Here is a 26,016-nt window from a genome sequence, read left to right as displayed (position 1 = left end):
CGGATTGGGTCGGGTTCGATGGTAAGAAATCCAAAATTGCTCCCAAAAATCAAACGAGTCAAGTCGGATTTGGCAGAATTTAGTAAACCTATATCCAACTTGAAAAATAAAATGGGTTCAACTTTAGAACCCGACCCGGCCTCATGGAGCCACACTCCATATGTTCCACCGAGAAATGATACAGCAACGTGGCATCATGTCAATTAGCTCATGTCGTTTTTCTAGACCAATCATTAGGATGAGCATATAATGAATGCGTCCCATAAAAATGAAATGATATGATTGACGCAGCACATTATCATGCTGTAAGTTATAATTTTTCATATTTTACCTTTAAAAAAAGAATATATCGTATACCATGCGCTATATATGGCCATATGCCCCTAGCGTTCCTATGGGCCAGGTTGGTGCAACTTTGGGGACGGATTCAGAAGCAGCCCAATATATTTAGACGCCTAAGGTCATTTTGTTTTTGAGGTCTTCCCTATAATAGGCCGACCTAAGACGAACTTCCAAATTTTTTATATATATTATTTTTGAGGTCTTTTCTACGGTAGGTCTTCTTTAGATCAGAATTTTAGATGATCGTTTTAGCCGTCTAAGAATTGGGCTGGCTTTGGATGGAATATCTGCCTGCACAACCATGGTATTATTTTTCTTTCAAAGAATGCGGACTTGAGGCGATCATCTTTTTTTTTTTTTTTTTTTTTTGGTACAACGGCGGCTCACACCCTACGGGTGTGGATACGGCCTGCAAAATCTGAAGCAAGTAAAGCTAAAAGGGATTCCGGCACTGTGTCGGGATCCCTCAAAATAAAACCTCCAGTGTGATGAGCCGCATAGGAAGCGACCCAATCAGCTGCACAATTCGCTTCCCTGTAAACATGTGTAGCCTGGTAGGTTTCACACGCCTGCAGAAGTCTGCGAACGTCCAGAAGCAACGGTCTGCCCTCACCTGCACGATCTCGGCCCCTGACCCAGTCAATCACAGTAGCCGAGTCACCCTCAAGAATAATCCGGTCTGCACCCAGTATCTGTCTCGCATAAGATGTCCCCTCCCAGGCGGCTCGGAGCTCAGCACACACCACCGATGCATCGAAGATCCGCCGACCCCCCCAACGCCACTAGCCTGGCATCGTGATCTCGAATGACGAATCCCACACCTCCACCTCTCCCATCAGCTGTCATGCTGCCGTCAAAGTTCACCTTCAGGAAACCAGGGGGTGGGGGTACCCAGGATACGAAAACATATCTGGGCGCTACAAGAGCAGAATGGGTACCCCAGATGTCCCCGGCCAACCCATAAGGTGACCTCACAGCAGCCCTCAGGAACTCTTCTGCATGCAATAAAGCCCTGGCCACCACCACCCCCGCGGGCGATCTGCGGCCCTCAAACACTCGTGCATTCCTGTCTAACCAGGAATGGTAAGCCAGGTATGCAACGCGAGTCCCTCTCTCCTCCGCCTCGGGCCCACCTCCCGGGATCTCCAGGAAGCGAAGGAACTCAGCAATGGACGACCACCTCTGCCCCGGGTCATAGGAGATCCGTGCCCCCCTCCAGATCTGAACAGCCCGCGGGCACTCGACTAGCACATGATAGATAGACTCCTCCACCTCCGGACAGACTCCACAATCTCCAGCTATCCGCACACCCCGTCGCATCAGAACACTCCTAGTAGGTAGACAACCCCATGCGAATGAGGCGATCATCTTAACCGTCTAAGAATTGGGCTAGCTCTTGCGTGCACAACCAGGGTATTATTTCTCTTTCAAAGGATACGAACTTTTTTTTTTTTTTCCTTGCCCCCAAGAAGCGGAGATTCTCGTGAAACGTTAAGATCTGGTTAACTAATAACGATATAAGATATTAAAAAAAATAAAGTGTAGTGTAAGATATTAAAAAACCACTACCGCACGCGTGTCCAGTTATGAACAGAGTCCGGGCACCGCCCACGTGGTATGTCACGCTTAGCAAGGTAAGCCCGCCACCCGTCTTCCGGAGGCCGGTCTCGGAATCCGATCCTTCGTCATCCTTTTCTTCTTCCCTTTTCTGAACTTTTTCTTCCTTTCTTTCTTTCTTTCTTTCTTTCATGGAATCTCTTCTTTCCCCAGTTCAAGGTCAAGGAATAAAGGCTTCGCCGGGGTTTGGTACCCGTATTAGAAGCGATGCTCCACTCCTCGCATCCACGGCTTTTCTCTCCGGGCCTTCGGCTCTCCGTTCTTCGCCTCCATTCAGATTCGAAATGGGGTAACGTTTTCCAGTTTCTGTTCTTTTCCTCTCTTCGAGTTGATTTATTCCGAGTTTTTGTAATGGGAATTTGGATCTGTATTTGGATTCTGATTCTTTTGAATTAGTTCTGTGGGTGTTTTTCTTTTTCTCTTTTTGAAGGAAATGATGGGCAACCAATCGAATTCATGATTCCTTGGAGTGTTGGAGTTATGTGGATTTGCTTGTGTTTTAGTTGAATCTCTGAATCCATTTGGTTTTAGTCCTGCCTATAATTGGGTAGTGTTCTTACGTCTTATGACTGAGTATGTTCAAGATTTTAGTCCTCTGAAGGAGTATGGAGCTTCACAAATTAAGAGAGAACTGAAACTTAAGGTTCTGATAGAAGACTTTGTAGCTTTAAAAGAGAAATGTGAGGAAAGATGGTGATTTGGAGTAAGGCCTAGATGTGCTGGAGTGAACGGATGTTAGCGTACAGTTGGAGTCAACGATTTAAGTACCATTTATTGTACCGGTCTGTTTTGGCAATACTGGATTATACTGGTATCGTCACACCTAACGTACCAAACTTTCCTACTGATACATGGTATTTTGCCTCTGCTCTACAATGCTGGCACCAAAAGGTGTACTGTAGCATAGTGGTATGTACCTATACATGGTACTGCACCTTTATTTTACTGTGCTGGCACCAACAGGTGTGCCAAGTGTAGTTACAATACTTAATTATGTCAGGCCATGCTGCATTGGGAAGGTATTGGTATAAGTATAGGTATTGATACTTCATCCACTGGTTGAAGTTTTGTATGCCTCTTGGAATATGCTGTTGTTTGGCTGCCATTATACGGTGCTTGTTTTGAGCATTCTGAATGATTGAAGCATTTGCTAGTAAATTGGTTAACTAAGCGGACTTTTCACTTGGACAGCCCAAGACAAAGAATTTGGTGGAGCAGCATATTTGCTGGGTGACTTGCATTAGAATTGGTCAAACATTCTAGGTTATTGAGAGAAAGAAGTAAAACCTTGCTGTGTGTCTGTGTGTGTTTTGGGGTGGGGGTGGGGGTGGAGAGGATGTTTCATGTTGATATTTCTGCCAAATGCCAAACATGACATGGATGCTGGTAGTATAATTCCCAGGTATTTCAAATATAACATGAAAATTAAACAACAATTATCTCTTGGAGGTGTCAAACTCATTTTAGATGGCACTCAGATGATCAAAATGCTGATGATATTGGCATTAGGAACAATATTTTTGAGTATTCATTCTCTTTATATTGGAAACTATTTGTTGGCGGTCAGTTTCAATTTTTGTAGAAGTATGTAGCTCTTTCAACCATAATGGTTTGTAGACTATGAACAAAGGAGTGAACAAAATGTGCCTCTGTCAATATATTTTCTTTTATTTTGAAACCATATTGTTTTCTGGTTCATTGTATTGATCAAGGTGCTGGAGACACAATAGGAATAAGACATATCATATCCAAGTGAAACATACAAATTTGTGACATAATCGAATATAGGACATATTAGAGAGTTGGCTGCTGCATTGAAAGAAGATCTGAACTAATGATCTGTTAGATATTATGGTGTAGAGCGAAGGGACGGAGACAACCTATTGGGAGCTAGGTATGAATGAGTCATTCTGGACCCCTTCATGAGTCTAGAAGGGGATGCTCGGTGCCCCTTCTTATGATGCTTGATTCCACCTATATTGTAGTGGATTTTTGCAGTTTGACACCCTATTACTTTATTGATTGACATAACAAGAGTGGAAGTAGGCTATAATCCTAGACACATGTAAGGGTGTTTAACTTTTTCTATTGTAGCTTTTGTTTGGATTAGTAAATTAGTGTCTCTTCCTTGATTTGCAAAACTGCTTGATTTGTATCGAATCGAAGATGAAATGGCTTATAGGTGTTGGGGCCACTCAAACTGCTAGATTCTAGAACGAACCTGGGTTGAGTGGTTGGGGGTGGATTGAGCTTTGTTTGCCTTGAACAAACTCATTCGAATGAGAACCAAGTGGTATGCCCAAGTATCTATGAGGATGGGAATCTATGCCCACTCTCTTCTCCCTTTCCACCATTTGAAGGTGGAAATGAGAGGAAACAGTGCCTAGGGGTGATTTTGCATTGAATCATCTGTCAAATTTGCAATTTTGGAGCCAGCAATTCCTTCTAGCTGGGTAATAGTGTTGCTAAAACCTTTTTAGTAATCCATTAAAAATCTGATCAAAAAATTATATTTGATTGGAAAAAGCAAGGGAAAACTCTATAAAAATTATAGTTGAACTTGTTTGCTCTGTAAATTCATGCTTAGAACATGAAATTAAGGTCAAAATAAACAAATTTGGGTGTTATGGATTAAACCTCAAAATCTGCAAATAAAACTTGTGTAAATCTGAAAACAACCAAGGAAGATCTTGTTTTTTGGCTGACTTTTGGATATGTTATTAAGAGAGGACTGATCTACATCCCTACTCGATAATTATTTTAGCTTTCAATATTTTGAATTATTTTTCGTGGAAATTAATTTTCAGATAATAGTAAGCTAAAATTTTTTGGAGAAATGGTTACATGTTTGTGCTGGTGATGTTCACATTCTACAAAAATTTGGACCATAATGGATGCGGCTTATCCATGCTCCATTCTACCCAAGCCTGAAATTAGTGTAAATTTCAAATCAACCTGATGAAAGCACCTCTGTTCAGGTTTTTTGGTTTATCTGTTGGGTGCATAAGACCAATCTACGGAAGACCTCCAAAAAATTAATTTTCAAAATTACTTTGAATTTAGAGATCTTATAGTTTGAATTAGCTATTTAAAAATTAAAGATTACTATTTCAAAAAAGTACAGGTATATTTTTAGGTAATTAAACACCATTTATGGAGATAGATAAATGCATTTGATACAAAACTTTTTAATCAGTTATCTACATTTTAACTAGTTAAAAATGCGATAGTGTTTGTAAATGTTGTTTGATCACACAACATAAGATGAATGGATTCACCAGCGGACAAAAGGTGAATGCATTGATGAAGCATGTGCGTAGTGCATGGTTTGCCATACTGGCATGTACTGCCTTATATCATGCATATTGTACCATACTATACCGGTATCGAACGATACACCGAATCAACCCTAGTACTGGACGTACATATTCTGCACCAACATGGTACCATATGGGTTTAGGTATCGAGACAGTGAACCTTGGTGTAATGAATTCACTCTTCAAGCCTTGGTATAAAGTTATATATCAAGAAAATGGTGTTATTGTTGTATCACATCATAAATATTCTCTCTCTGTTCACCAATCAAATGAACAATGCTACTCTAGACTTTTTGGGGATATCTTTCTGGTTATAACTGTCAATACTCAATAGCCTTTTGTAGACTGGTTCAATGAAGTCTACTAACCTAATTACTTTTTGGTTGCTAACTTCAACACCTATCTATTATTTACATGTATTTTACATTCTAAATTATGTGATAGATATGCATGCTAGTGATTTTGGCATGCATAGAAAACCATGACTAGGTCAAATAACCCAAAAACATAGCTTTAAGACTAGAAACATTATGAAAATGTGAAACCAGATTTTGAAAGCCAAATAAGTCCATAGCAAGGATGTGGAGCCATATCTATGTATACAACTCAGCCCATTTCCCTTGTTGGTACAGTCCTCGAATTGGTGCCTACTGTACAAACCAGGCCTTGTTTCCTGATACTGTGAACCTTGATTCCTTCACATCCCTTTGTTTGGCATCCTCTTGAGTCCTGATGCAGAGATTTTGATGTACAGGATTTGTGCAGGAAAAGACAGTCCTCATACAATGGTGGATCAAATTGAGATTATGACAAAGGAGTGTAACCCCTTCATGCTGCTAACTAGGTCTCTGAGTTCCTCATGGTTTTCATTTTGCATTGAAGGGTTGTAACAATCTGAAAAATTTTGCTAGGTCACTTATTTTTTATGTTTTTTACTCTTTGGTTTTCTGGTCTCTTGCTAGCCTACAAGAGAGATGATGCCATGAAGAAATATAAGATATTTCATCATGAAGATCAGAATGAACAGAAGTCCTCAATCCACTAGCCTAGAACTCTGCAGCTCCCACAGAGCTATAGGGCTCGGATAGATTGTTCTGGACAACTGTTTGCAATGATATTTAAAACACTAAAGGTTCCTCCATTCTTGGGGACAACGTGCTTCCATGTTGCCAGTAGTGTTGTTGGAAAACCTTAAAATATGCCCACTCTTTAGGTAAATACACTTGGTGCTCTGATTTTGAGAGTCATGCAAATCTTACCTATGGTGGTTCTACTAGGTTTATAATTCTCATGAGTTGCTTACAGTCAGTAGTTTCTTCGTAGTTACAATGTAAAGTGGTAATGAAGTTGTTTTTATAGGCTATGCCTTAATCTATCAATGCCTCTGCATACAGAATGCACACGTTCTTGGATATTCTTTTGCTTTATTTCCTTCTTAGTGTTGAAATGTTCCAATAAGTTTATGTTTAGTTTTTGGCATGCCCTTTGGTTTCTTCTTACATTTGGCAAGTAGCAAGATGCCGGAATATCTTGTCTAGAAGTATTTTTGATGATTTTATCTGTGTTTTATTAAATGCTGTGCAGAGTGAGATTGAGCAAAGCAGCTTCCTGGTGGCAAAGAAAATTCAGCAAGGCATCTCTCTCTCCCCCCTCTCTTCGATAACTATTTGTGGATTAAATCTTGTATTCCAACTCATTTGAAAAGAGGAATCTTGACATAGGTAAGACGAAGAGATCCTGCTGAGCGTACAACCAGAAATGTGTATGACCAGCATGTTCAAGAAAGTATGGTGGAGGTATGATGAGTTTATTGGCTCCTGTCCGGTTAATTTTTCCCTTTGTTTTTGAAGTCTTCTTATTTATTTTACCTTTTCTTTGTAATAACTGTACACATTTTTGAGGATATCAGGATCTTGAATATGCTTATGATGATCACTTCTTCTCGGATGCTATTTCTATGCATTGCAGTTTTGGATATACTAACTACAGATACTGGATCTCAACACATGTCATGTCCAGACAATGGTTGACATCTCTTTAGAACCAAAGGAAGAAAAGAGATAGGTAAATGAGAATGAAACAGTCTGATGTGAAGAGATAGAGTCCAATGCTTCTAGGTTTCTTGGTTCCCAACAGAGGGTATGTGCAGAAAAACAGGAAAGGAAGGCATGGTAGATTTATTATTTCCTCTTCTTTCTAGTGATGGCTTCACAGTTCGGACCCAGCCACATGAGGCTGGACTCTAACCTAAACTGATAGAATACCATTCTAGCCTATTGTAATTAGGGTTTTTTGCATGAATACCCTCCTAAATATCGGATTTTGCATGAATACCCTTCCAAAATTGATATTTGCATGTATACCCTCGCAAAACACTTGTTTTGTCATTCTACCCTTTTTTTATTTTTGTTTTTGCATATGTACCCATGCTATCTAACGACGTTAAAAAATTAACGGTTTCAAATTAAAATGACTAAAATACCCTTAATAGGTAGACATGCAAATAGATCGTGATCCCGATAGCAGGAGAAGAAGACAAGGACAATAGTGTAATTTTAAAATTTTATTTTATTTTTAATTAATATAAATATGGTTTTTCTTAACACCGTTGGAATAACAGTTATATTACGGGCATTTGTACAATAACAGAGTTTTACAAGGGTATACATGCAAATATCAATTTTGGAAGGGTATTCATGCAAAATCCGATATTTAGAAGGGTATCCATGCAAAAAACCCTTGTAATTATAAACTATCAAATACATAATCTTGATGGTAAAAATTTGTAAGACACACTATCATCTATCCAATATCTTAACAAGGACATAAATGAGATGAGTAATTTGAGTAAAATACTTGGTAAATGAAGCAGAACCATCTTCATCACATACCTCTTCTCATCTCCGTAATCCTTGGACTATGATTGTTTAACAACTTTGAGCATTTTAAATTCAAAAGCATCACTTATTTAATTATTGGAAATAAGGCTTTGCATCCCTCTCTCTTTTTTTTTTAATTTTCTTATTTGATACATGCAAATTGCAATGGAGTAGATTCAACTTGATTTTGGTTGCAGTGAAGTGTGAAAAATATTTCTGGAATAGAAGGGTCCTTCTTGAACCTATCCTAATCAATGAATGAGCTCAGATGGAGGTTTTAGTAATTGCATAGAAGTAAATTGTAAGCACCGCAGACTGGTTCTGCAACATATTATGGTATTATGCCATTTTGGCTGAATACGCAAACCCCCGATATTCAAATGATAAAATGGTGTATATTGTATGATAATGATATGATCTGACATTTCTAAACCTTCCCAAACTGTGGATAGATCAGATAGTCTTGTAACCATTCTAAATTTTATGCCTTTCATATTTCTATTTGAAAAGCATTGTTGCAATATCTATAACAATGGCATGCAGCATTGGTAATGGTTCACTTATTTATATATAAGTAGTCGAACTATGACATGCAAGATTGCTTCTATAGTTCTATTTACTTCTAAGCAATAAGATTTATCATGCTAAATCTTTATGTTGGACTCTTTCTAAGACCGTTATTCATAATGCCACAATAGGAAAAAGATTCCCCAGTTTTGGAGATTGGCATTCCATTGAAATATTCTCCTGGCAAGGCTTTCCCTCTTGGAGCATCAAAAGTTGAAGATGGAATAAATTTTGCTCTTTTTTCTCAACATGCTTCTTCAGTCTTACTTTCCTTGTCACTTCAAGAGAGGTAGCAATTCCACATGACTATTTAAAGCAATGAAATGGCTGTTGAAATGACTTTACCTTACTGAGTTAAAGATGGAATGTGGCTTAGATGATTAAAAGCTTTTAAAGATGAAAGATCTTATCGAGTTAAAAAAATTGGTCCCACTTTGTGCAAGCTCAAGCTAAAACACAATTGAGCATCACCAGCTTAATAAAAAGAATATCTGCGTTTGTACATAATTTATCTTGTTAAATATTAATGGTGCATGCAGGTGTTTGGACAATATTTAGTTTTTTTTAAAAATGGTCATAGGGACACTATATCTCTAAATTCCATTCTTTTTTTTGTTTCTTAATTAAGTATCAATTACACTACATGCTGGAACAAGCGGCCAGCTCTATGTACACAAAATCCAAAAGATGTCAAGGAAAGTCACGATCCCAAAAGTTAGCTTCCTTATGTGATGCCCCAAAAGCAGTGAACTAGTCCACAATCTGGTTTACCTCCTTATACACACGAATACCCCTACAAGAAGTGAAAAAGTCCAAAGAGTAAACAACTTCCCACAGCATCAATGCATTTGGTGTTATTATGGAAATCTGAGTGTGTGATTAAGCTAGGCAATTGACATGAGGGTGTTTCCCTTGAGCTCGATGTGGAAGTTAGTATGATGCTGATGTGTCCGCTGGACACCTTGCCAGGCTGGTTGGAGCTCACCAAGAGGCACAGAGGCACTGCAGATATGAACTGCGGCAGCAACGTGCACCTTCTTTTTATGATTCCATGAAAGGAAACTGATATTGATCAAGGAGTTATGAATTGCATGAAGCACAAAATTGATTTTCTATATGTAGTGAGTGGGGTACCCAACTAAACAGAAGAGTTTTGCGTTATGCTTATGATGCAAGGATAACCTAGTGCACTAGCATTGTGGATGATAGACAAAATTAAGATAGATATAGATTAAACTAGAGATATTAAACCCAACAAAATTTTATTCTTGTGGATTAGATAATTTTCTGGCGAGATGTCCCTGCAGTGGAAATGAATTCATCAATTAAGATGATGGCTTTGCAAGCGAGAAGCCATGGTGAAGGAGCTTGACTAGAGTGGAAGAGCTCATTCCAGGCCTACTGTTAAGGAAACCTACGTATGATATAGCAGCTTGACATTTAATCAAGGTTTGTCGTATCGGTCGGTACCGTGCATACCTGCTGTATTGGTTGGTATCGGTGCATACTGACCGTACTGTACCAGTATCGAATTGGTATGCAGTATGGGAGGCATATTGATATTTGGTATGCCGAACTGGGTACCATATCGGGTATATTGACGCTACAATAGAATTGTACCAGTACAGGATCCAGTATCGAGATGGCGAACCTTGTGTCTAACCATATTAGGGTGGCATTGGTATTGAGAGAGGTAGGTGATGAGCTTCGACAATGACATACCCCAACATTAAGAGCCCAACAAGACAATGCATGATGGACTTGGCAAGAGGCCATGCTGCACTAAGAAATGTACAAATGAAAGGTGATGCCTAGTAGCTTTCCACCAGAACATGGCCATTTGTACATGATTAGAGTGCTTCCACACCCATGCAGAGGCCTTTGAAGAAGCATATCATCCGAGGTTCAAGGAAAACTCCGAAGTTGGCGGACAAATAAATCACTATCTTTCACTGGATCCCAGATAATAGATTTAGCTAGTCCCTTACGGGAATGGGTCATTGGAGATTGTGATGGACCACAAGAGTAGAGAAAAGTTGGGAAAATAGGTTGCCATACCACCAACGGTCGGTTGTCTAAAGATCTCGAACACACGTGTATCTGGTCAAGTTCATCACTGTAGGAGGGCCACTATTGAAGGAAGGCTGTGGAGTGTGGATAGCTAGGGGTCAGCTAACACTGAAACCTAGACACCAGACCCACAAGCCAACGAAGGTGAGGCAAGATATCATCCTTGACGTGCTAGACAATGTTCGAATCTAAGAAGACTTTGAGGGTGACCATGGTTGGCGGAACTGTCCCGAACTGCCTGGTTCGTGGCGTCGCAAGCTGTACTGGCAGCGAGCTGGGACGATTTCGGCAAAGAAACCGAGACGTCGTCGCCGGAGGGGGAGAAGGAGAAGAAAAAAGAGGAAGAGAGAGAGAGAGAGCGGGGGAGAGAGGGAGAGGGAGAGGAAGGAAGAGAGCCCGGGGCCGGCCGACAAAGGCCTGAGATCCTCCGTGCGGAGGAGGTGGAGGTCGGGGAGATGCAAAAATAAAATAAATTAAGTGAAGTCGGCAATTGATTTGCCGACTTCAACTTAAAATTCGCAAAAATAAAAGGTCCCCCTATGGACCCTTGTTTTGAACGAAATAGGGGACCGGAGGCAGTGCCCCGCCTTCGCGTCTCCCCGGCCTCGGCCTCAGTGGCGCGGAGGCTCCTCGGCTTTCGCCGGCCGATCCCGGCCGGCCTCTCTTTTTCTTCCTCTCACTCTCTTCCCGCTTCTATTGTGTCGATATTGGGCCGGCACAGCATGACACAGGGCCGTATCGACCCTTGCCGCCGAGCTACCTATGGCCCCGTGCCGCCGGGCAACTAGTACAGGGCCGGTACCGGCACAACAGACGTTGGGGGTGACGGTATACGAGTAATCACGAGTTGTCAATGCAATATTTATCCTAAAAAATGGTCGACCAGTGATTATTTGGCTACTGGAAAAACTTGAGAGACAAATTTATCTAGCATACTCCACCATGGTGTGGTGTGCACACATCATGCCATGCCACAAGATGAAGTTTCCTTGTGCTTGTCCTGTTCCATGAAAAAGACCGGATATCTGCCTCTATATGATCTAGTAAAGAAACAAGATCCTAGCCAAGACAGAAGCATCAAGAGACCGGTGGTTACCGACTGAAGCAAGGTGACCCTATCCGCTATTGATAAAGCACACCACACCCAGCCTTCAGATCGATGCCTCACATGTGATAATAATAGCTCAAAATCCCTGGCCCAAAGTCTCTTACCAGATACGAGAACTTTAAGGTAGGTCAAAGTCTTCATATTATATGGCACTTCAAAGAGCTTCTAGAATCGTTGATGATGTTGTGGGTGATAGTAGGAGAACTGCACCATTAATCTAGGGCGAGCCTTTGCAACCAAAACCCACTCACAAATGTTGGATTGGTCCTCTCCTACCCTTGACATGAGTCCTGCCCCTCTATTTGTTACACTAGGTTAAGTGGGGCCTAGAAAACCCTAGATTGATGAGGCCATTGGACAACATAAACATCCACTCTAGTTTCATATTTTTGACGATACATGCATGCCATTTGGTTACATGTCATACCTTAAACCAGGAATTTTTTACCTTACTCATGTCACAACAACAATGTAGTCCTAAGATAGTTTGCTTTGCTTTCACTTTTATTTTTTGTTCTTGATGTGACTTGTGAATGAATTTTAGCAATCACTGATTTTAGTTGTATATATGAATTTTAGCCTATATTTTTTTTTTCTTTTTCCCCCCCTTGATTTAAAGAAATAAGACACCTTTTATACTTTGCTTTGAAAAATGTGATCGTATGATCCATATTGCTCTATTTTTGCTGCCTTGATATCTTGTGTAATCATTGGCTTAGGAAAAATGTCAACGAATATGGAGGCATGGTTGAGGTTGCATTGGATCCTCATAAGAACAAGACTGGAGACATATGGCATGTATGCGTGGAGGTAGTGACATCAAGTCATATTGAAAATAAGTAGTGCAAGTCGATAACATAAATTCTTTTACTTATTGGTTGATTTTCTCTATTTTTATTCTCTATTCTGTTCATATATCATCAAGTCCTTGGTGGCCCAAGCATGGCTATCTGATTGTTGAATGAGGTTGACAGCCGGTACCAAACATAGTTATCTTCATATGAACTTCTATCTGATGCATTCTTAAATGATTATAAAGTCCAGAATTATTATAGTGAATTAAGTTATGTTTATATTTTTGAAACTTATCCACTTTCCTTAATAGAGCATGATGTTGTTTATCGAAGCGTCGGAAAAGGTCAAAGTAGTTGTAATATTGTTAGTATTTATCACTCTATGCTTGATATGTTCTTAACTGGTTTATGCTACTCAGGAGGTCTGCAGTGCACATTATATGCTGATCAGTTGTAAATTTTTTTTACCGTTATGTAAGTGGGTGATGTGACTGAAATTATATTAAAGTTGGCAAGTAATAAATTCTCGTAAAAGATTGTAAGTAGTATATTCAAGGAATCATACATAGGCCCTACCTCTTGAAAGATTTCAAAATGGAAGAAAAGCATCATGCTGGGGCCACAAACCATGGAACATATCATCCTCCAAAATCCAAATTAAGGAAAAACAACAAAGATGAGAGATGTATTTGTGCAAAAATTTTCTTTTGACTAGTTTTCTTCCATCTAACAGGATGGTGACTGTAGATTCTGAAATTGTTAAATCTTTCAAGAAGGTTTATGCACTCTTCAGTCTTCACACCATTCAAGATCTTGATCTAGATGTTTCAAGCAAGTTTTCAAATCTCAGGGTATACTGCCATAATGTTCATGGAACGATGCATCTATATGATGCATCGATATGTGAGATAATATATACCTGCATCTATATGATGCACGATACCTATAAGATTTGGCATCATATCGAGATTTCAAATCTTCAACATTGTTCTAAATTACCGTTAGATTTTTTTGGTTATTTTTATATTTATTTTGGTATTTTCTTGATGCGTTGTTTTCTCCCACACAACAGATCCAAGAAAAGCTTTAAAACCTTAAAGCCACCTTTTAGTCCCACATCGTATGTTTAAGAAGAGGTGGTTTGTCTTAAAAACCAGCCCCTCCCTCTCTCCATTGGCCAAATGGGCCACTTGGTCGGGCTCCTGTATGTGCTCACACAGGCTGGTAGGCCCAACCCAAGCAACCAAGTGATGACCTTAGATCTCTTGTATTCTTATCATTATGGCCTACCTACTTCAGATCCCTTTCTGATTCAATGTTTCTTCCCCTATGTGAACTTAGGGTTTACCTGATTCTGGTGTGCTTTATGGCTATCGTGTTGATGGTCCTCAGCGATGGGAGCAAGGGCATCGATATGACAGCAGCATCATCCTTCTCGATCCTTATGCAAAATTAGTTGCTGGTCGAAAACTTTTTGGGGATGTCCCAAACAAGACATCGAAGTTTCTTGGAACATTTGATTTCAGTAGTTTGCCTTTTGATTGGGGTCCTGATTATAAGATTCCAAATATACCTGAGGTATTCAAACAACATGTGTTCTTAGTTCAATTTTGATTGATTATATGCAACTATGCATTGTCACATCCAGATCTCATTAACTTCAGTGTTCATTATTCAGGCAGATCTTGTCATATATGAGATGAATGTTCGTTCATTCACAGCTGATGTATCAAGTGGGCTGGATCCGGGCACTCGTGGGAGCTATCTTGGTGTTATCAACAAGGTAAATGTATATCTCTTGTTGTTTATAGTAATGATTATCCCTTGCATGCACTACACAAATTGTGTGAGTTACATGAATACATTTATATAGATGTCTAGTCAAGAATTTCTTTGAAATTTTTAGAAGAATTTAAGATAGTAAGTACTGTCTGTATGGCCCATACTGGTCAGTAAACATGTAATGACCCAGAACCTCACCAAAAAAGGCTAGCCCGAAAATATTATTTGGATTCTTTAGCTGTATATAAGTACTTAAAATCTCCCTGCATACAACTAATGTGGGACTGAACACGCCCTCACATCCCCTCACACATTTTTCTTGTTTAAGCCTTTGCATCCTCGCCAAGCTAAGGATCTAAATCCAATCAAATTCAATCACAAACACTACGATTGGTCTATGGTCAGCCGGAAAAGGGCCGTGCTATAATGTCCTGTTGTCCATGTGGGCAATTGGCCAGGTCGGCTTTGATACTATTTCTAGCGGCCTAGGACCTCACCCATAAAGGCTAGCTCGGAGGTATTATCTGGTTTCCTTGGCCCTATATAAGTACCCAAGATCTCCCAAGCACACAATAGATGTGGGACTAAAACATGCCTGTGCGGGTTCTCACAATGCACCTATATCAACCCTGTGCAGAACCATGCAGATTCTGGTTACAGATCATGTTGGATTATATAGAAGAATATTGCTGTATGTACCATACCAGCCAATGACTGGTAAGGGCCATTAACTTTGCTTTTTAGGAGTTACATTGAACCTTTTTACATAACACAAGCATGCATGCCTGCATTAACCACCAATGTCATGAATCATGATCAAATACTCAACCATTTTTATTTTTAGAGCAATTATACTATATATTCAACATTTTTTGTTTACTTATATTAATTTTTTAAATCCTTTTATTACAGAATTTTCCTTTGTCATAATTTCGTCATGAATCTTTTGCCTGTTTGTGATGTTAATATGTAAACATAGTTATGTAATTTTTGTTCATGTGATATATTACCAGAAACTATGCAATACACATGATTGGGAAAATTCTATTCAGGTCTCTAGCATGATTTATGATGCTATGCTTGTATAAGTTTGTCAATACTTGCATTTACTTTTCAAAATATGTACAGAAAGTAGTATAAAACAATTTAAATTGGTTCAAGTTTAAAACTGATTGAACAAAAATATCATTTGACATTTAGTTGTACATCTCTCAACAGACTGTGTATCAATGTTGTTGCTCTTATGTTAACCGCTAGCCACTCAAGCACAAACATGATATTTTAATACTTAGTCTACCCCCCCACCCCACCCACCTAGACAAACCATTGCATACACAATAAGCACACAAGAAAGCATGCATGCAAATTTACATCTGAATAACTGAAGCTTTGGTGTGCTTCTATTGTTTAATGCTGTATAATGAATTACAATTGTCTGTCCAGATCCATATAGGCACTCATAGACGTATTATGAGAAGCAAGGTCCGCCAAACTGGTATCGGAACCCGTACTGGTCGGTGCCCAGTACGGTTCGGTACCGAACCGAACCGGTAGGGCAGTGGTAGGTTGCCCATACCCAACCCGATTCAATACTAGGTTGACTTGGTATGAACTGGCCAGTTTGCACTGAGTCGACACCGAACCAGCCGATTCCGGCAGGTTTCGAGCAGTAAAGGACCGGTTCCGGCCGGTCCAATATCGGTTCTGGCTGCTAGGGACCGAAACCAAATATGAATGATGAACCGACCTGGTTTCGCACCGGATCGGTTCAGCACTATCTGAACCGGGCAGTTCGGTCTGGTTCGGTAGACCTTGATGAGAACGGTTCTCATTTGTTTCAATGGCCCAAATTATATTTAGAAAATATATATATGTGAGTGCATGTGAAAATATGAAAAGGAACCAATTTGTGGAAATGCTAACTGCTGTTAAGCATTAGTTTATGTGACATGCTTTGGAGACTAATTTATAAAACTTTCTAACCCGATTAAGTAACAATTTGGTATACTAACTTTAATAGATCAAAGATGCTATTCTGATCTGATGCCAAAAATCTAGAATTTGAAGTAAAGTTGGGTAATTAACTCCTTACTCCTTATTCTCAAGGAATCTGTTTTTTTAAGTTTTTTTTTTTTTTTTTTGAATATAAATGAGGTGGTACTTTCTTACTTACATGTATACCTTATGTAAATGTAAATAGAAATGAAAATACAAAAGGAGAGTGGACATTACAAGTCCGTACATAGTAAGCTTGTCTATGTATTAGTTTCTGTGTTCATAGTAGTATGCTTGTTGAGGACATAGATCAGACTGACTTAACCTAGCAGCCAACCTGCTAGGCAACCTAAGAGAACTGCCTTGGAGTGGAACTGACCTAGTAGGCCCTACCTACTTGGACTGATCTGCATCTGCCTATGGATAGAGGCAAGGAGGGCAAGCAAGGGAAGAAGAAGAGAAAGGTTAAAGAGGAACAGATGGAGGAAACCTTGGATAAGATTTTTTGTATTCTACTTTCTTCACTAGGTACATGATTTTTGTATTGACTGCTTAGATAGAACTTACAACTTTACTTTTTTCACTAGGTAGATGACCTTCCTCCATGTCCTTGAATTTAAGGTTTGATTTTGTTAAATCTCATAATTGATTTTAAGTTATTCATTGTTTGAAATTCTAGACTACATGAGTACATGGTCTTTTGAAATCTGTGGTTTTTCCATTTAACTAAACGTTTTTGTCTTTTAAGTCCAAGCTATGCTATTAAAAGCTAGTTCTTCTTTTTAGTAAGTTCATTTCAGACCTAAATCACATTTTAAAACTATAAAACCCCGGTCAATTTTCAAACCTTTGGTTTTGTCTTATGTTTTGTGGATTTTGTGCCATCTCAAAGTTTGTGTTATTTTCAAGGTTTTAGACATGAAGATTAAGTCTTCTGATATTTTGGGATTCTTTAATCAACTTAAGTTATAAAGTTGTTTCATAATTGAAACCTACGGTTTTTTTGCAATGTTTGTGGAATCAATATCGGGGATTGTACTAGCCAGGATTCGGTTAGATGTGGTACTAGTATGTACTGTACTAAGCCAAGGTGTACTAGAACTGTCACGCCTCTGGCCCAAGATCGCGAGCCGGGAGTCCACGCCAACCGCCGCACACCCATAGGGAACTCTCCCTATGAGCATGCAAGGCATCTTAACCAAACATCTCAATTATATAAATCCAAAATAATTCAACTAAATAAAAATGCAATCTTATTTCAATGACTTACTCAAGTCATAAAGTCTCATAGTTTTTAAATATGCAGCGGAACAGTAAACTACTAACATGCATAAACTTATTTCCTTAACAAAACTTGCAATGTCTCACACTTCTAACAATAGTCTAAGATAAAACATCAATTTAAGTAAATCCTAGTCTAAGATAATTTGTGCTTCAGATCTTCTAGTCGCTCTCCTATTTTGAAATCCCGATAGGTTAGTTCTCGAAATCTGTAAAACAACAAGAAATTGTATAGATAGCCCAGTAAGTAATAAACGCCTTAACTAGTCAATTCATATAATAACATAAAATATAAATACAAATTACGATGAATCAACATAATAACATAGTCAAATCCTTTTCAAACACAAATTCATTGGAATCCGTATCTTTCAAATATCCATATACATAATCATAAATCTGATTTGAAACAAATCACATTCATCTCAACAGCCTTTAACTACGACCACACTTATACCCTGTGGCTAGGCCAGAAACAGAACCGCACTTATACCCTGCGGAGTGGGCCAGAATACCACACTTATATCCTGTGGTGGGGCTAGAATTGCCAATGCATAACCCCCAATTGGCAGGGTCCAGAACATAGTCAGGCTGAGAGTTCCAAATTTGATGCACATCAAAATTCTTTTGTAACATAATAGATATATCATAATCCGATCTAAATACGCATATACGATGTAAGAACAGTAAATATATCCAAAAAATATTATTTCAATTCACATATCTATTTTTCATTCAAATCATCATCTCGTAAAATTCATAAACCACATATAAATTCATTAATAATTTATTCAATGCAAAAATAATATCATATAAATGAAGAGTCTATAGAAGGCAGTTCATTACTTATATCGAACGCGATCCACAACAAATTCAATTAATCTCACAAATTTCTCGCAGAACCTAATATCAAAAATCATATTTTCTTTTTAAAATTCATCACAATATATATATATATATATAAAACTTAAATCTTAACATCTTCTCATGGCCGACCCTGCAGAAGTGTCTAGCACCCCGGATTTGGGTTCATACCCGTAAACCACCCTCCTTCCTTTATTTTATTATTATTATTATTATTATTTTCTTTCTTTCTTTCTTTTCTTTTTTTTCTTTTCTTTTCTTTTCTTTTTCTTTTCTTTTTTTTTTCTTTCTTTTCTTTTCTTTTCTTTCCTTTTTCTTTTTCCTTCTTCTCCCGAAGCTTCCTCTCCTTCCTTTTTTTTTTCGTTTTCTTCCTCTTCTCTTCCCCTCTTCTCCCGTGACCATGGAGGGAGAGGTGCAACCCCATGCCGAGGCTCGGAAGGGGCGGCGGCCAGAGGCCGGCGGCACCCGCGACTTGCAGTGGCCGGCCCTCTCTCCGTCCCGTGGAGAAGAGAGGGCTCGGAAGGGCGGCGACTGACCCTCTCTTCTTCCCATGGAGGAGAGAGAGAGCTCAAGAGAGGAAGAGCCTGCGACGGGGACCAGCAGCGTCGGCGATGCTCGCGGCCGCACACGGGTAAGTCCCCTCTTCCCTCTCTTCTTTCTTTCTTTCTTTCTTTCTTTCTTTTTTTTCAATTGGTATAACAAAGAGGTAAAGGTTAGGAGTCCTTACCTCAGCCCTGGTGAAGGTCCGGCGGCTTCCTCCCTCTCCGGCGGCTCTTTCCTCTCCGGCGGCTCTTTCCTCTCCGGCGGCAATGGAACCACCCGGATCAAAGGAGACCGGCTTCAACGGCTCCCTCCTCTCTCTCGGATGGCTGCACGAGGAAGAAGAACACCTAAGGAAGGAGGTCTGGCGGCTCCTCTTCCAGTGGTCTCAAAGGGAGGAGGAGAAGCCTTAAAAAAACCAGACGATCCCGGCTTCTTCGAGATGATTTCTCCCTTCATCTCGCACCCTCACGTGCGACGCACGGGAGGCCGAAATTGGGGCTGGGCCGGTCAATGGATCGGGCCCAGTTTTAGGGTCTCACAGGAACCAAGGGTAGGGAGAGGGAGAGGGGGAGAGGGAGAAGGAGAGAGAGAGGAGAAAGAGAGGGGGCAAACCCACTGGGGTCCTCGACTTTGGGAGAGAGAGACTGAATGAGAGAGGAGAAAGAAAGAGAGAGAGGGCGAAGTTGCTGGGCCATCATCGTCTTCAAGAGAGAGGGTGAAGCCGCGAGGTCATCATCTTCGGGAAAGAGAGAGATTGAGAGAGAGAGGGTGAAGCACGTACCTGTGGTCATCATCTGAGGTGGCAGTGGCCCGAGGGGGGCATCAAAACCCTAATGCTATCCGAACACGAGAGGGAAAGAGTGATTGGGAGCCAGGGTGACTTAGGTCTGGAGGGGAGAGTTATAATGGCAGCGAACTCCTTGAACTGCCCTGAACCAAGCAGAACCATGGGCTTTTTCTAGGTTCCAGTTGGTTCAGGCTGATTTGAGGCCTGTTCTGAAGTAAATCTGCATCTTGACCTGGTTTCTACCCGACATGGGTCAGCTTGCCTCAAATGGTTCGGTTTGAGACAGCCGACCTTGGTTTTTTGCAAGTTGTGCTTTGACCATTTGATTTTTGCACTAGTGTTCAACTTATCACATTGGGAATTAATTCAACTGTTCGATACTTGCGTTCCGAACCATTTTTAGCATCATATATCTTGTTGGAAACTTGGTTAAAGATTTATGCTTTTGGGATTTTATTACAAAATGATTTCAGTGAATTTCTATTTGAGCTTTCTAAGTGGTAATTTGATTGTGTATTTTGTCTTTAAGTCATTTGTTTTTCTAATGGATGCTTGAATTCTTTTGACCATGGAAGAACTGAACTTGCCGAGCTTTGTAGCTAACCCTATCTTTTGTACCATTTTCAAAGCGATTAATGACAACCCCTATTAATCTACTGGAAGAGGTGGATTTGCTATTTTAAAGGTGCTTTCGGATTGCCTGATATTTGCAGGATACCCTTCTATGACATTTTTTTTCTTATTGACAACTTGGCTTTTGAGATTTCATAACAAATTGTTCTCAATGATTTTTCCACTTGAGCTTTCTAGCACGTTCTTTGATCATGGTAGAAGTTTTACTTACTGAGCTTTGTAGTTCACTTTATTTATTATACAATTTTTCATAGAGATTAGTTAGAACTCTAGTGGATTTAATGATCATTGAAGTGTTGAAGTGGCATCTGCAATGTCTTAGTTTGACTTTCGTATGTAATTTTTGCTGAGAATTATCAATTATATTACATTTTTAGAAGAATTTAGTTAAAAAAAATGTCTTTTGGGAAGGCCAAGTACTTATGGTATTTTTATCAGGTTTGATGTCCCACCCTTAGGATTTAAATAAGTTAGGATCTCAAGGTGTTACATTTGTTGTTTCACCATTCACCAAAATTTGTTGCGATAAATATTTCTTAAAGGGAAGCCGCTCGAATTGCATTTATTGTTTTTTGGCCTATTTAGTATATGTTTTTCGCATGCGACGTTGCTGTAACATAAGTTTTATATCTTATTATATATAGTAGTGGCAACATGGTATGCTATACTGGTCGGTACCGGGCGTACCGTATCCATACCAATGGGTACCGGTATCGGTATGCTTGACGTACCGCATACCGTATTGTACCGACAGTCGGTACGCCTATACTAGTGCGGCACCGATACGGGGTTTGGTACCGATACAGCGAACCTTGAGTGTCAAGCTAGAGAAATTTCATCTGACAACATTATCCTCTATAGATCCCACATTTATTGGAACTTGGCATCAATGCTGTGGAGTTATTGCCGGTTTTTGAGTTCGATGAGTTGGAATTTCAGAGATATCCAAATCCTAGAGATCATATGGTATGATTTAATTTTCAGTCCTTTTTTTTGTATGCAATGACAATTAGCATCTCCCAACCCCCCTCCTTTTACCAGATTTTTTTGCTTTCTTTGTGAGGGTATTTCTGTGTTTACTGATTTAAATATCTATTCCATTACAAGATCAACACATGGGGCTATTCTACTATGAACTTTTTTGCCCCCATGAGTCGGTATGCTAGTTCTGGTGGTGGTCCTGCTGCTGCAGCCCAAGAATTCAAACAAATGGTGAAATCTTTGCATAATGCTGGAATTGAGGTCTGATAGATGTTATTACCTATTCAAATTTGACATGTATTATCCATGATTGGTTTTTTCCTGTTTAATTTTGTTCGAAATTAAATTAAAAACCATTGCTGCAACTTCAGGTCATTCTTGATGTAGTTTACAACCACACTAATGAAGCTGATGATGATCATCCTTATACTACCTCTTTTCGTGGTATTGATAACAAGGTGATGGTTTCATATATTTATAGCATTTCAAAGGTCTTGTTCTCAATAACAATGGAAATTATTTACATGTAATCCACTCATCATTCCTTGTTCACTGAAAAAATCAGTGCACCATCCTAACTTTGTTCTCTCTTAATAGATTTTCAGATTTTCACTAAATTGATTTTCTTGCATATATTTATTTAGCATTATGTGAAAGCTAGTCCATGGGTTTTACAATTGCAGCAGAGGTTTCGATGAACATAAATATGGTCAGTTATAATTAGGTAGGAGGTTGGTGAAAATGATGAATTGTGAGTTGAGGAACTCTCACATGAACTACAATAAGACAGAATTACTAAAGTAAAGATTCCAAGTGCATCTAGATGCAGATAAAATTTTGAAAATGCTAAAGAAGATTCAAACACAAAACAAAGATCCCTGATGCACCTAGTATGTAAAAAAATCACGAAACTGTAGATATGTGAGTGAAGCAACAGTCCAACACTTGAAAAGGAAGATGTAATATTAAGTATTAATATATGTCATTATGTGTACATATTATGTATTAAGTGGCAAAAAAAAAAAAAACGTAGAGAAGACAAGGAGGAAAGAAGAGAGCAGAGATGTGAGAAGGCTTGGAATGAACCAAGGATTTCTGAATCGGTACTGGGTGCCGTACCGGTTGGTGCCCGGTCCGGTTCGGAACGGGTCGAAACCGGGCCCGTACCAAGACAACACCAGCCAGAGCCGGAGAAGACGAAGGGAAAGTGTCACGCCCCCGGTCCCAGATCGCGAGCCGGGGGTCTGTGCCAACCGCCGCACACCTGTAGGGAACTCTCCCCACGAGCATGCAAGGCATCTCATCACAATATCAAATCAGGTAGCGGAAATATTTTAACTATGCAAACTTTATTTCTGTAACTAACACAACTTACAATGTCTCACAAGCCTAGCAATAGTTTACGCAACGGAACAATAAACTACTAGCATGTAAAACTTGGTTCTTTAAATAACAAAACCTTACAATGTCTAACAATAGTCTAAGATAAAACATCAATTTAAATAAATTCTATTCTAAAATAACTTGTGCCTCAATTCTTCTAGTCATTCTCCCATTATGTAAAACCCAGATCGAGCTAATTCTTCGGATCTGTAAAAATAGTAAGAAATCGTATAATGAGCTAGGCATCCCAGTAAGTAATAATTACCTTAAATAGTCAATTCATATAATAATATAAAATATGAATACAAATTATGATGAATCAGCATAATGACATAATCAATTCTTTTTCAAACACAAATCCACTGAAATCAGTATCTTTCAAATATCCATATACATAATCATAAATCCGATTCGAAATAAATCACATTCAACTCAATAGCCTTTAACTACGACCACACTTATACCCTATGGCTAGGCCAGAAACGAAACCGTACTTATACCTCGTGGAGTGGGCCAGAATACCGCACTTATACCCTGTGGAGTAGGCCAGAATACTACACTTATACCCTGTGGTAGGGCCAGAATACCATACTTATACCCTGTGGTAGAGCCAGAATTGCCAATGCATAACCTCCAATTGGCAGGATCCAGAACATAGTCAGGCTAAGAGTTCCAAATCTGATGCACATCAAAATTCTTTTTATAACATAATAGATATATCATAGTACGATCTAAATATGCATATACGATGCAAGAACAGTAAATATAGCAATAGTCCAAAAAATATTATTTCAATTCAAATATCTATTTTTTCATTCAAATCATCATCTCGTAAAATTCATAAATCACATATAAATTCATTAACAATTTATTCGATGCAAAAATAATATTATATAAATGAAGAGTCTAGAAAAGGCAGTTCATTACTTACATTGATGCGATCCACAACAAATCCAATTAATCTCACAAATTTCTCGCAGAACCTAATATTCAAAAATCATATTTTTCTTTTAAAATTCATCATAATATATATATAAAACTTAAATCTTAACATCCTTCCAGGGCCGACCATACAGAAGTGTCTAGCACCCTGAGTTGGGGTTCCGATTCGGGTTCATACTTGTAAACCATCCTCCTCTCTTTATTTTATTATTATTATTATTATTTATTATTTCTTTCTTTCTTTATTTCTTTTTCTTTCTTTTCTTTTCTTTTCTTTTTCTTTTCTTTTCTTTTTCTTTTCTTTTTCTTCTCTTTTCTTTTCTTTCCTTTCCTTTTCTTTTTCTTTTCTTTTCTTCTCTTTTCTCCAGAACCTTCTCCTGACTTCTTTTCTTTCCCCCCTTTTCTTTCTTCTTCCTTCTCTTCTCCCGACTTCTTCTCCTCCCCCCCTCTTTCTTTCTTCTTCTTTCTTCTCCCACGAAGGGAGGTCGGCGAGCTCGGGAGAGGCCAAGTCGAGGCCGGCGGCACCCGCGGCGGCCGGCCGTCTCCTTCTTCCTGCGGAGGAGGCATGTGCACAGGAGAAGAAGAAGAGCCCGCGATGGTCGGCCTTCTCCTTCTTCCCTCTCTTCTTCTTTCTTTCTTTCTTTCTTTCTTTCTTTTTTTCAATTGGTATAACAAAGAGGTGAAGCTAGGAACCTTACCTTAGCCCCGGCGAAGATCCGGCGGCTTCTTTCCGGCGGCAAACGGAGGAGGAAAAGGGTCGTTCGTGCCGTGGCTTCTCAGCTCTCTCTCTCTCTCTCTCCCCCCCTCCCTCTCTCTCGGGCGGCAAAACGAGGAAGAAGAAGCTCCAAACTAGAGGGGATTCAGGGTTTGCGGCTCCTCGTCAAATGGCTTCAACGAGAGGAGGATGGAGCCCTAAAAACAGGGGAGCTGGCTTCTTCGGGATGGCTCCCCCCTCCTCATGCGCCCTCACGTGCGACGCACGTGAGGCCGAAATCTTTGGGGCTGGGCCGGTCAATGGACCGGGCCCAGTTTCAGGGTCTCACAGAAAGAGAGAGTGAGCGGGGGAGGGAGGGAGAAGGAGCATTGTGGGGAGCCGGCGGAGGCCGTAGGGGCGCGATGGAGGCCACGGAAAAAATTTGAAAATTTTTAAGTGAAGTCGGCAAATCATTTGTCGACTTCACTGAAAAATTTTCAATTTTTTTAATTTCAAAATTCTTAAGTGAAGTCAGCAAATGATTCGCCGACTCACTTAAAAATTTTCAAATTTTTTTCCGCAGCCTCCACCGCCTCCCTGCGGCGCTCCTTCCTCCCTCCCTCCCCCGCTCGCTCTCTCTTTCTCTGTCATCTCCGGCTCCGGTCCCGAACCGGTTTCAAAGCCCGAACCATACCGGTAGGCCACCGGTATGGTTCGGAACGGGTGGAACCGTCCCGAACCGGATGGTTGCGCATTCCTTGGGATGAACAGACTATATAACTGGCTGTGTTCTCCACTTTTCTTATTAAGTACCTCAATAGTAAACATGAACCATACACATAAATTTAGTAGGTTGGTACATACAATATGACTTTGAGGTGCATGTATAACATGTATGCAGGAACGCAAATGTTTGTGGAACATCTATATGCAATACATAAGTATATGCCAGTACATATGTTATCTATGTTATTTTGTTGAATTAGGTTTTCTTTTCTTTGTGCTTTTAGGTTTATTACATGATGGATCTCCAAAACAATGCTGAACTACTCAATTTCTCAGGCTGTGGTAAATTGTCCATCAGTTTTTAATTACTCTTTTTCCAAGAATACTTATTTCATTTTTTTAAGATATAACTTTTCCAGAATTACTTCAAAACCTGCTGTTTGTAATGTTATAAATGTATATAATTTTATTAGATGATATCAGCTTGCTCTCTGTATAGTCTAGCTAACAATGATAATAGTGATACGAAGAGAGGGGGAAATTTTTTTATTAAATAGCATAACAATCTTAAAATTTATGCTTGATATGGCTTCAAAGTGGAAAGACCCTTCTGGGCGAAGGCACACAACAGGCTTTTCCAGAATGTCTTATTACAACCCTTCTAGATTGCTCCGTAGACCATTCAAGCTTAATCCTTTTAAATCAAATATA

General features: G+C 39.5%; 2 protein-coding genes across 18 annotated transcripts in view; one reads left to right on the top strand and one right to left on the bottom strand.

Moving 5' to 3' along the window:
* Positions 1-1,074: 1,074 nt before the first annotated feature.
* On the bottom strand, positions 1,075-1,710 carry LOC148702985 (uncharacterized). Its single transcript, XM_088724344.1, has one exon. The coding sequence runs from the start codon at positions 1,708-1,710 to the stop codon at positions 1,075-1,077; it is 636 nt and encodes a 211-aa protein (XP_088580470.1).
* A 168-nt stretch (positions 1,711-1,878) lies between these two features.
* Positions 1,879-26,016, top strand: part of ISA3 (isoamylase 3) — a 73,924-nt gene continuing 49,786 nt past the window's right edge. For 5 of the 17 annotated variants that reach the window (XR_015967417.2, XR_003385960.4, XM_026805178.4 and 2 more), the window contains exons 1-11: positions 1,990-2,248; positions 6,861-6,909; positions 6,998-7,072; positions 8,854-9,011; positions 12,620-12,710; positions 14,036-14,272; positions 14,373-14,477; positions 21,441-21,545; positions 21,687-21,821; positions 21,932-22,018; positions 25,590-25,647. Coding sequence is in view for 14 of the 17 variants with exons in the window: in XM_026805178.4 (XP_026660979.4) it covers positions 2,091-2,248; positions 6,861-6,909; positions 6,998-7,072; positions 8,854-9,011; positions 12,620-12,710; positions 14,036-14,272; positions 14,373-14,477; positions 21,441-21,545; positions 21,687-21,821; positions 21,932-22,018; positions 25,590-25,647 (1,258 nt within the window). In the remaining 3 variants the exon portion in view is untranslated. The other 12 variants (XM_088701372.1, XM_088701371.1, XM_026805180.4 and 9 more) reach the window with 9 other exon arrangements.

Source organism: Phoenix dactylifera, chromosome 7, assembly GCF_051530095.1.
Source record: "Phoenix dactylifera cultivar Ajwa chromosome 7, Ajwa_hap1_PhDact_Kaust_v1.1, whole genome shotgun sequence".
NCBI lineage: Eukaryota > Viridiplantae > Streptophyta > Magnoliopsida > Arecales > Arecaceae > Phoenix > Phoenix dactylifera.
The sequence above is the reverse complement of the archived record's forward strand: the minus strand, read 5'-3'. Positions and strand labels throughout refer to the sequence as shown.

Excerpts from the sequence above, each read along its gene's own strand:
- LOC148702985 (XM_088724344.1), bottom strand. The coding sequence starts at position 1,710 with ATGATCGCCTCATTCGCATGGGGTTGTCTACCTACTAGGAGTGTTCTG.